Source organism: Pongo pygmaeus, chromosome 12, assembly GCF_028885625.2.
Source record: "Pongo pygmaeus isolate AG05252 chromosome 12, NHGRI_mPonPyg2-v2.0_pri, whole genome shotgun sequence".
In the NCBI taxonomy this organism is placed as follows: domain Eukaryota; kingdom Metazoa; phylum Chordata; class Mammalia; order Primates; family Hominidae; genus Pongo; species Pongo pygmaeus.
Genome location: NC_072385.2, coordinates 91,042,051 through 91,054,272, shown reverse-complemented (window position 1 = coordinate 91,054,272; position 12,222 = coordinate 91,042,051). Strand labels below are relative to the sequence as shown.

General features: G+C 39.6%; 1 protein-coding gene across 4 annotated transcripts in view; it reads left to right on the top strand.

Moving 5' to 3' along the window:
• The window catches only part of MTA3 (metastasis associated 1 family member 3), a 180,934-nt gene that overhangs the window by 101,819 nt on the left and 66,893 nt on the right, over positions 1–12,222 (top strand). For all 4 annotated transcript variants that reach the window (XR_010123108.1, XM_054475174.1, XM_054475173.1 and 1 more), the window contains exon 9: positions 5,247–5,435. Coding sequence is in view for 3 of the 4 variants with exons in the window: in XM_054475174.1 (XP_054331149.1) it covers positions 5,247–5,435 (189 nt within the window). In the remaining variant the exon portion in view is untranslated. The remainder of the gene's footprint in view (positions 1–5,246; positions 5,436–12,222) is intronic.

The window sequence follows — 12,222 nt, the reverse complement described above, 5'->3', positions numbered from 1 at the left end:
TATACCATTATAAAAGATATGTGACTGTGCTTGATATGGTTTGGCTCTGTGTCCCCACCCAAATCTCATCCTGTAACTCAATAATTCCCACGTGTTGTGGGAGGGACCACTGGGAGAGATAATTGAATCATGGGGGCAGGTCTTTCCTGTGCTGTTCTCATGATAGTGAATAAGTCTCATGAGATCTGATTTATTTTTTATTTTTTATTTTTTGAGATGGAGTCTCGCTCTGTCACCCAGGCTGGAGTGCAGTGGCGCAATCTTGGCTCACTGTAACTTCTGCCTCCTGGGTTCAAGTGATTCTCCTGCCTCAGCCTGCTGAGTTGCTGGGATTACAGGCATGTGCCACCATGCCCGGCTGATTTTTTGCATTTTAGTAGAGACGGGGTTTCATCATGTTGTCCAGGGTGGTCTCGAACTCCTGAGCTCAGGCAGTCCGCCTGCCTCAGCCTCCCAAAGTACTGAGATTACAGGTGTGAGCCACCGTACCTGGTCCTGATGGTTTTAAAAATGGGAGTTCCCTGCACAGCCTCTTGCTTTTTGCCTTCTGCCATCTACGTAAGATGTGACTTGCTCCTCCTTGCCTTCCACCATGATTATGAGGCCTCCCCAGCCATGTGGAACTGTAAGTCCAATAAACTTCTTTCTTTTGTAAATTGCCCAGTCTCAGGTTTGTCTTGATCAGCAGTGTGAAAACAGACTAATACAGTGCGCTCCCTCTCTGTCTCTCTCACACACACAAATATCTTACTGTACTATATTCATCTATTTTCAGACCACAGTTGGCTACGGGTAACTGAAACTTTGGAAAGTAAAATCATGAATAATGGGGTACATACTACATTGTATGTACAATGGAGTTGATGTAGAAGTGTGTAAAAGTACATACTACAGCTAAACTACACAGTCTGTCTAGTGAGGTTAGCTACAGAATTTAGCTGATTCTGAAATTTGCAGAGCAAAAGCTGAAGAACCAAGATCAATTCTTGTGTTTTTTGTTTTTTTTTTTCAACCTCTGCTGCAGAAGAGTGAGAGGAAATTCACTTCAAAGTTGGAAGTCATTGTTCCATGGTTGTGACACATACAACAAAAGAATACACATGGCCAGTGGCCTTTGTTATGATTATAACTAGGAAATTTATCATGAAATCCCTACTTCTGTTTTGTGAAATCCAATGATTTTTTTTTTTTTTTTGACAGAGTCTCACTCTGTCGCCCAGGCTGGAGTGCGGTGGCGTGATCTCGGCTCACTGCTGCTTCCACCTCCTGGGTTCAAGTGATTCTCCTGCCTCAGCTTCTTGAGTAGCTGGGATTACAGGTGACTGCCACCATGCCCAGCTAATTTTTGTAGAGACAGAGTTTCACCATATTGGCCAGACTGGTCTCAAACTCCTGACCTCAAGTGATCCGCCTGCATTGGCCTCCCAAAGTGCTGGGATTACAGGTGTGAGCCACCCCGCCTGGCCTCAGTGATTGATTTTAAGTGAGATGTCAATCCTTGTTAAAGCAGTTATTTACTGTACCTAAACATGTTTACATGTTCTAAATACTGCCGTTACTCTGTGAACAAATTCATAATCTATACCCTTATCATTATCTTAGTTAATGCATCACTGTGTGTGTGTGTATACATACATATACATACATATTAATTCATACTTTTGCTAATAATATTTTCACTTTAATAGATGTTAGTTGATATTTGAGCTCTCCTACAGTCTCCTACCAGATAGTGAGGGATCACTTAAAAGCTATTTTTAAAAAATACAAATAAGAAATGATCTTTCACATACATTCTCATTTGACCCTCACAAGCCTGTGAGGTAGGCAGCATGGATATTCTTCTCATTTAACAAACAAGGAAAGTGAGTCTCAGAGCAGTTAACTGATATGGTGCCCCAGGTTCTACAGTGAGCAAATATCTTGTATTAATATCAATCTTTGACCTAAAAATTCAGCACCCAACTTCCCCTCATACTTGCCCTACCTACTTCACAGGAATAATGAAGGTAAAATGAATTCTAGGCTAGAAAAATACTTTGAGAGAAACATCACTGCAATTATACTTAGAAAGTGTAATTTTCCATGATATTAAGGCTCACTCCCCTTCTCATCCCAACTTGTGCGTGAACCCCAGATTTTATATTGCCTTTGTTCTGTGCTCAACTAAGTAAGGCGGGGAATAGTGTGATTCTGTTTAAAGTTATATAAGTTACAATTGGGGTAACCGCTATCATTAAGCAAATTGAAAACAGCACAGAAAGGCCAGTGTGCAACTAGGCTTCACTAAAGCACAGAGTGAAGCAAGGAAAGATGATCAGATAGGGCATGATAGCCTAGAAGGAAAACGTGGTGTCAGATTTCTGACTGGCACACACAGTTACCTAAGGCACAGTGGTGGCAAAGAAGAGTTATTTGTTCCACATTATATAAACAAGAACAGAAGATGCATGGGAACCCATGCAGAAGCATCTTGTATCACACAGATCTCTCCAGCTGTCTACAGGAAATATAAACAACAGTGCCCTCTTCATTTTAAAGAATGGCTGTACTCGTTTTTTAAGCTACACCAAGGATTACCTCCATGCCAAACTTCATTGGCAAAAATACAACCAGCACCATAATTCCTCATCAGACAGAGTATCTTTTAAGGTAATGAATTAGATGGCTGTGTTTAGTTGTTTTTTTTCCCCCCACTTTGGATTCTTCTGCTTTAAGACTCAAAACAATTTATATTGAGTATTTATAGATGATTCTAAGTATGTTTATAATAAAGTGTGGTAGGTGAATGTAACAGATTAAAAGAATTCTGTAGCATCTATCTAGAAAAGATTATATAATATACAAACTATTCAAGTTATACAAAACCATTTTTTAGTGTGTTTTCAACTGAGAAGAATCCTATCTGGCATACTTCACCTGAGGTCGTTCATATTTATCTTTCATTTCTGTCAATTCTAGGGGAAGCAGTTCTATTTCTGGATTTTCTGGGATAGCAACTCCTAAGTGATGCTTTAAAAAACCAAAGCAGTATTAGGTTTCTCTGGTTCTTTTCTAAGGCTACCAGCACCTTCATTCAGCACCCCGGAGCCCTAAGCACCTCCAGAACTGCTTGATTTGGAGTTAGCAGTGTTCTAATGGGCCATAGTGACAGCTGCAGTGGCATAGCTGGCACTGAGACCTTGACTGGTGGCGGGCTTGGAGACGCACGACTTATGCCAAAAGCTAAATTTTTAAGAGTTCTGTTGTTGCATAGAAGTGAAGCTATCCCCATTTGTGAAATTTTTAATAAGTAGCAGGAGATACTTTGCGTAAAAGGTGCAAGACTTTAAGTTTATGTGTTAGAAAGTCTGGGTGGGGTTGAGAGGTGGGGAGAAAAACAGAACTAGTTCTCACTTGGGCAAGAATTAGATCACTTTGCAGCACCCATGTGCTAATCTGTGACATAGGCAGAGATGATTGTGTTGTTTTTCAGTTTTCCTGTTATACATACACATGTATGTACATGCTATGGATGACTCTCTTTCCAGTAGGAAAAGAAAATCAAAGGTTTTTCAAAACTTGAAGTTTTGGAACCTAGTTATTCATTGTTCTGATGGGAGGAAAATGCCTTCTTTTTTAAAAAATAGGGCATCACTCTGTTGCCCAGGCTGGGGTGCAGTGGCATGATCTCAGCTCACTGCAGCGGCATGATGTCAGCTCACTGCAGCCTTGACCTCCCTGGGCTCAAGTGATTTTCTCATCTCAGACTCCTGAGTAGCTGGGATTACAGGCAATATGCCACCATGCCTGTTTTTTGTAGAGACAGGGTTTCACTGTGTTGCCCAGGCTGGTCTCGAAGTCCTGGGCGCCAGCGTTCTGCCCACCTTGGCCTTCCAAAGTGTGATTATAGGTGTGAGCCACTGTGTCTGGCCAGAAAATGCTTTTTAAGTAAGCTAGACCTAAGTTACTTTTGCAAAAGTAACCTCGGGCCCAGGAGTTCAACGTTATGGTGATTGTGTGTTCTAATCTATCTTTTTCTCCTTTCAAATTGTGCTTCAAATCACTTTCCCTTGAAATATGTAAGAAACCCACAGTGGCCTTGCTGTTCCAAGCAAACCTGGCCATCTATTCTTTGTCTTCTACAATCTCAACCAAGTTACCATATTAAAATGAATATGTAATTTTGTTTTGTGTTGCTTTTTCTGTGCAGCATGTTTATAATTTTGTCTTAAACATCATACTCTGCTCCATTGTTTTCTTTCTATCTTAGTACATGATTCCTTAACCCAACCTGAGATTTTTTTCTCACTCTCTGATACATAATCTGTATATTTTTCCCTGGTCAAGAATGGCTGTGCTGTATATCTTGCACAAGAGCTGAAGTGACTTTGATATTTTTATTATTTTAATTTTTATTTTTTGAGATAGGCTGTCACTCTGTTATCCAGGCTGGAGTGCAGTGGCACAGTCACAGCTCACTGCAGCCTCAACCTCCTGGGCTCAAGCATTCCTCCCACCCCAGCCTCCCAAGTAGTTGGGACTGTAGGCATGCACAACCAGGCCCGGCTAATTTTTTATTTTTGTAGAGACAGGTCTCACTATGTTGCCCACACTGGTCTTAAAATTCCTGGGCTCAAGTGATCCTCCTACCTTGGCTTCTCAAAGCGCTGGGATTACAGGCATGAGCCACCATGTGTGGCCTGGCTAGACTTTCAAGGTTACAGTGAGCTATGACCATGCCACTGCACTCCAGCATGGGTGACAGAGCAAGAGCCTATCTCAAAAAAAAAAAAAAAAAAAAGGTAAATAAATAAAAAATAAAAATAAAAGAGACCTAATCCTAGCATTTTGGGAGGCTATAGTGGGAGGATCAGTTGAGCCCAGGAGTTCGAGACCAGCCTGGGCAACATAGTGAGACTCCCATCTCTACATAAAATAAAAAAACTAGCCAGGCATAGTGGCATATGTCTGTGGTCCTAATTACTCAGGAGGCTGAGGCAGGAGGATTGGATGAGCCCAGAAGGTTGAGGATGCTGCTGCACTCTAGCCTGGAAATAGAGGGATACCCTGTGCTCCCCTCCCCCCAAATAAGGGTACAAGTCAGCATTTTCTAAAGCAATAAATGATATCTTAATTATTTAGTAGTCTGTTTAAAATTTTGTTAACAAATAAATAAGTATATTGTTAAGTATATCATATATTCTTACATAATGTAGCATGTTTGCATTTCTGGTTGATATTTTCTGTTCATTTTGTTTCTTTAGTTTCATGCTATGGATACATTGTATAGACACAGCTATGATTTGAGCAGTGCCATTAGTGTCTTAGTACCACTCGGAGGACCTGTTTTATGCAGAGATGAAATGGAGGAATGGTCAGCCTCTGAAGCTAGCTTATTTGAAGAGGCACTGGAAAAATATGGCAAAGACTTCAATGACATACGGCAAGATTTTGTAAGTAGAAAATTATGAGTAAAATAAAATGTTGAGATGGGAATATTCTGTTTTAGAAATCTGGTAAACCTTACAGTATTCATTTAGCAAGTTTGTGAGTTAATAATTTTTATCTGCTCAAAGTAAAATGAAGGCTAGTCTTGTAAAGGGAGAAACTGATAATTGATAATTGTTTGGAGGAGTAGTTGTAGTAAGACCCACACTATCAGGCCGGGTATGGTGGCTCACATCTGTAATCCCAGGACTTTGGGAGGCCGAGGTGGGTGGATCACGAGGTCAGGAGTTCCAGACCAGCCTGGCCAATATGGTGAAACCCCATCTCTACTGAAAATATAAAAAATTCGCTGGGCGTGGTGGCACGCACCTGTAGCCCGAGCTACTCAAGAGGCTGAGAAAGGAGAATCTCTTGAACCCGGAGGTGGAGGTTTCAGTGAGCTGAGGTGGCACCACTGCACTGCAGCCTGGGCGACAGAGTGAGACTTGGTGTCAAAAACAAAACAAAACAAAAAACCCCATACACTATCAGGAAGTCCTGTGTTCTTGGTGTAAACCTTGGCAATATTAATTTATCCTATTTACCTCTCTCTGAGTTCCAAGTTAAAATCTGGTCAGCTCTTCTCACCATTTGCACTAAACAGTCTGATCTCTGCTTTTAGATTAGTTGCTCTGCTTTAAGCTTTCTGTATTTTTCTAGTTGTCTTACTAATTGTTGAGCCTGAATTTGATCTGGACCCTTAATGAAATGACCTCTGCCAAGCACAGTAGGAGAATTTGTTTTATGGGCTTTTGATCTTTGATTCTTCTTAATGATGTAGAGGAGTGGTCCCCAACTTTTTTGGCACCAAGGACCAGTTTTGTGGAAGACAGTTTTTCCATGGACTGGGGGTGGAAGGAGGTTTCAGGATGATTCAGGTGCATTACGTTTATTGTGCACTTAATTTCTATTATGATTACATTGTCATATATAATAATTATACGACTCACCATAATGGATAATCAGTGAGACCTCTGAGCTTGTTTTTCTGCAACTAGACAGTCCCATCTGGGGGTGATGGGAGACAGTGACAGATCATTAGGCATTAGATTCTCATAAGAAGTACGCTACCTAGATCCCTCGCATGCACAGTTCACAATAGGGTTTGTGCTCCTGTGAGAATCTAATGCCGCTGCTGATCTCACGGGGCAGAGCTCAGGGGGCAATGGGAGTAATGGGGAGTGGCTATAAATACAGATGAAGCTTTGCTCGCTTGTCCACTCACCTCCTGCTGTGCAGCCCAGTTCTTAACCAGTCCGTGACCTGGGAGTTGGGGACCCCTGAGTATCCTATGTATATTTTTTATTATTAAAAATTTTTCCTCAGCTTTACTGAGGTATAATTGACAAGTAGAAAATACATATTTTCAAGGTATACAATATGATGATTTGATATACATATACATTGTGAAATGATTACCACAATTAACACATTCATCACCTCACTTACCCCATGCAGTGGGGTAAATACCAGGTCATCTTGTCTAACTATAGTATGTACTTTGTTTTGTCTTTATGTTTATGGACTTACTGTCTTTAGTTAAACTTATAGTTCCTTTGAAATGGTGAAATTTCCATTTGAGATTTTCATAAATAGCTTTCTATTAAGTCATCCTTTATTTTAAATTATGAAAATAGAATCTTTATAGACCATTACATATTTGATGTGAGCCAATAGCCTGCCTTTTATGTTGCTGCATCTTTACTGAATTGTTTGACACAAAGTTATTACTTACCAATATGGGTTGATAAATTAAATCCCAGACATAGTAATTAAAACTGTTAGTGTCACTGATGATTTGTTCTTCTGGCAAAACTTCACTCATACTTAAATTGTTACATGCCATGATTTAAATTTGTAGGGGGCGCAGCTGAAAATTTAAAATGCATTGGTATTTAGCTTCAGATGGCCAGAATAACAATAGACCAATGTTATTAATATAACAGTTATTAAAATAATAGAGCTACAACTACATAGAAATTGCAAGGAATAAAACCTAACAAATCAAATCTACACTGTGAGGCTCAATGAAAATTCAAAAAAGATAAATAAAACCTGCAGATCTGATAAAGGAGTAGGAGTTGAGAAACACTAAAGTGAAAATACTTTTCCCTGCACCGAATGTAATACCTCATTCTGTGCTCTAGTGGTATTTACTGAGTGCCTGTAACATGCCAGGCTTGCAAAAAGGCACTAGGCATACAACAAAAATTGAATGTGGTCCTTACTTCAAGGAATTAGTTCATAGTTAAAATCAAGACATTGAAATATACACCCAAGTAAAATATAATTAATTACTTCTGTCAGTATATGAACAAGTGTATAGGAATATTACAAAGGATTCATTGTGCCAAAGTGGAAGAGGCTTGATGGAGTTAACTGGCATTTTAGCTGGGTCTCTAATAGGTAAAGAGAGAAAAGAGCAGATAGCAAGGTAAACACTGAGGTGTGAAACTTACAGCACTCCTAGGCACTTAACACAGGACTAGAAGATAACTCTGTGAACTGTAGGTTAGTGCAATATACTTGGACATAGAGGCTGGCATTGGTATCAGATAAAATTAACTATGAAAATGAGTATAACAGTAATAATACCATTAGATGATTTTTTTGTTGCCTTTATGGTCTAACAAAATTACAGATTCGTAGCATGGTATATATTAGTTTTTGTTTTGTTTTACCCTAGCTCGTTTCAATAGAAAGCTTATTGAAACATTAAGTACTAGGGAAGATGAAGAAATAGACATCAGATTGGGCCTCCAAGATTGTGACTTTGAAAGTCACACTTCAGAATGGGCCAGCTAAGGATACTGCCGTCCCTGCTGTGATTAGAAACCTAACTGCTGAAGGAGGAAGCTGCCACTCTACCTGTGGCTGCAACGTGCTGTCTCTCCCTTGAACCCCACCAGCAGGGTGCCTTTAGTACCAAATCCATCTCTCTTGCCAGTGCATCCATGATGCAACCTAAATTATACCCAGAATCTTAGATGCAAGGGAGTCTGGGAAATGTGGATTTTAACCCTGCAGACTGCCCCTTAGGTTGTGGTTGTTGAAGGGCCAGTCCGTATTAGATTTGTTGTATTTTGGAGACTGGAATTGGCTACTTCTGTCAAACCCTTAAAATAAACATGATAGAATGTCAGAGTGTTAACTGCTCAAAGGGTTTTGTGTTTTTTGTGGTAGTTGTTGTTTTTAAATTATCCCCTCTTTCCCTCCATACTTACAAAAGTAATGTATAAACCTAGTAGAAAATAAAATGCAAATAATGTTATTTCCTATAATGCCATCACAGGTACATGATGTTGTTGGGGCAATGTATTTCTTATGACATGAAGTTTTAAGAAGTGTCCTTTTAGAAACTGTCAGGTAGTGTATGCAACAAAAAGTCTCCTGGGCCTCCTCTGCTTAAATACTAGACCTTTACCTGAGCACTGAGCAACTGTGTCATAATGGTGAGTTTTTTAAAGTGGTTTCATCCCACTACCCAGAAGAGATCATTGATTATTTTCTGCTTCCAGTGTCTTAGTTTTCCCAAGTGAATGAATATATTATTGTGTGTTTGTACATTTAAGAACAAATTGTGTAGAAGGCACATATTTGGGTACAGATATTTTTATATTTAGTGGTTAGTGATAGCTTTATTCTGAAGCTTAATTTAACTTATTTCAAAATTTATACACAGTAAAATTCACTCCTTTACAGTTTTTTACAGTTAAAGTTCTGTGAGTTTTTATAAATTCATACTCCCATAACCATCACCACAGGCTGGGTGTGGTGGGTCACACCTGAAATCTCAGCACTTTGGGAGTCCAAGGCAGGAGGATCACTTGAGCCCAGGAGTTTAAGACCAGCCTGGGCAACATAGTAGACTCTGCCTCTTAAAAAACAAAACAAAACAAAAAAAAAACCAGTCTGGGCATGGTGGCTCATGCCTGTAATCCTAACACTTTGGGAGGCCGAGGCAGGCAGATCACTTGAGGTCATGAGTTCAATACCAGCCTGGCCAACATGGTGAAACCCCGTCTCTACTAAAAATACAAAACAATTAGCTGGGCATGGTAGTGCAGGCCTGTAATGCCAGTTACTCAATAGACTGAGGCAGGAGAATCACTGGAACCCAGGAGGTGAAGGTTGCAGTGAGCTGAGATCACGCCACTGCACTCCAGGCTGGGTGATGGAGCAAGACTTCATCTCAAAAAAAAAAAAAAAAGGGCTGGGCATTATGGCTCACACTTGTAATCCAAGCACTTAGGGAGGCTGAGGTGGGCAGATCACTTGAGGCCAGGAGTTTGAGACCAGGCTGGCCAATATGGCGAAACCCCATCTCTACAAAAAAAAAAATACAAAAATTAGCTGGGCCTGGTGGCACATGCCTATAATCCCAGCTACTCAGGAGGCTGAGGCATGAGAATTGCTTGAACCCACGAGGCAGAGGTTTCAGTGAGCCGAGATCGCGCCACTGCACTCTAGCCTGGGTGTTAGAATGATACTGTCTCCACAAACAAACAAAACTCATCACCACAATCAAGACACAATACAGTTCCATCACCTCTCCCGTCAAGTCTCCCCTTTTATTGTCAATAATACCCTAGCCCTAATCCTGGCAACCACTGATTTATGCTCCATCCCTATAGTTTTGCCTTTTTCTGAACACTGTGTAAGTAGAATCATTTAGTAGTATGTAACTTTTTAATTTTGGTTTCTTTTACTTAACATAATGCATCTGGTATTCATCAGTGTTGCTGCATATATTGGTAGTTCATTTTCATTGCCTAGTAGTACTATTCCATTGTGTGAATGTACCACAATCAGTTTATTCATTCACCTGTTGAAGGGAATTTGAATTGTTTCTGATTTTTGATGATTATGGATAAAGCTGCTATAAACATTTTGCATGCTAGTTTTAGTGAACTTAAGTTTTTGTTTCTCTTGGGAAATATGAGCCGTGGGGTTGCTGGGTCTTACATGATAACTATATGTTTAACTTTATAAGAAACTACCTTTGTTAGCTTTATAACAATATCAGTGTAGCCAGACTGAACCACGTTTTCCAGAATTCCCTTCCCTGTATGTTGCCCTTTAGGGTGGGCCATGAGAAATTCTAGTGCAGGATTTGGAGAGCAGAAATGAAGCACCAGCCATTTTTGTAGCTCATATGTGTTCTCATTTATCTGCTGGCCCAGTTTGTTGGCACGAGGCAATGTGGGGACTGCAGTTGCTCTGTTTTCCCTAGGATCCCCCTTCTTCATCTCTGACTCCAGGGCAAGGTGTGTGTTTGTGTGTTTAGCACCATGAAGAAAGCCTTAGTTTCTGCAGAACATGCATACCATCAGGGTCAAAGGCAGTCGCTACTGACAAGGGTTTTTCCCATCCTTGTAGGCTCCAGCTTGTGCTGTCATATTTTGCTAGTTTGAATGCAAACTGATACAGCCACTTGGGAAAACAGTTCGCTTATCAGTCAGGATTCAGTTAGAAAAACAGGACCACTAAAACAGGTGTGGCATGATCATAGCTCACTGCAGCCTCAAACTCCTGGGCCCAGGTGATCCTCCTGGCTTCAGCCTTGCACATAACTGGGACTACAGGCATGTTGTGCCACCATGTCTAGCTAACTTTCTTTTAATTATTATTTTTTGTATAGATGCGGTCTCACCATGCTGCCCAGGCTGGTCTCCAACTCCTGGGCTCAAATGATCCTTTTGCCTTGACCTCCCAAGTTGCTGGGATTATAGGCGTGAGCCACTGCACCTGACACATTATTGTCATTTTTAAAAAAGCCATTATAATAGGTTTGCAGCAGCATTTCATTTCGGTTTTAATTTGCATTTTCCCTAAAGACTAACGATAAGCCATCTTTTCATGTGTTTCATTGCCCATCATATGTCCTTGATGTGAAATGTTTTTCAAAATCTTCTGCTTATTTTAAAAGTGAGCTTTTTTTTGTTTGTTGATTTTGAGAGTTTGTTATGTATTTTGCATTCAAGTGTTTTTTTTTTTTTTTTGTAACATTCTCTCCTAATCTGCAGCTTTTATATATCCACCTTGTACTCTGCAGCCTTGTGAATCTCTTGCAGTAGTTACAGTCAGTTTTTTTGGTAGATTCTTTGGGACTTTCTACATAGACAGTCATGCTGTCTGCACATAAAGGGCAGTTTTTGTTTTTATTTCCCATCTCTATGCCTTTTATTTTTATTTATTTATTTATTTTTGCTTTATTGCACTGGCTAGTATTTCCAATACAGTGTTCAGAAGAAGTGATAAGAGCAACATCCTTTCCTTGTTCCTGTTCTTAGGGGAAATTCATTCTTTTTTTTACTATTACATGTGAGATCAACTATAATTTGTTTTGTTTTTGTATGTATCTTTTAATGATGAGCAAGTTCCTCTCTATTCTTATTTTTTGAGAGTTTTTTAAAAAATCATGAATGATGTTGAATTTTGTAAGATGTGTTTTATGCATCAATTGTGATTATGGAATGTTTATCTCTTTGTCTTTTGATATGGTGAATAACATTGATTAATTTATGATTGTTGAAAACAGCCAGTGTACCTGGCTATCAGTTCCACTTGGTCATGAGGTTTGTTTTAATACAGTGCTGAATTTGATTTCCCAGTATTTTGTTAAGGATGTTTGCATCTGTGTTTTTGAAATTTATCTTTTTAAATTGACAAACTAAGACTTAATATACATTTATTGTGTGGAACACGTTGTTTTGAATCTATGTTAATGATTAATACAGATCTTTTGATTTC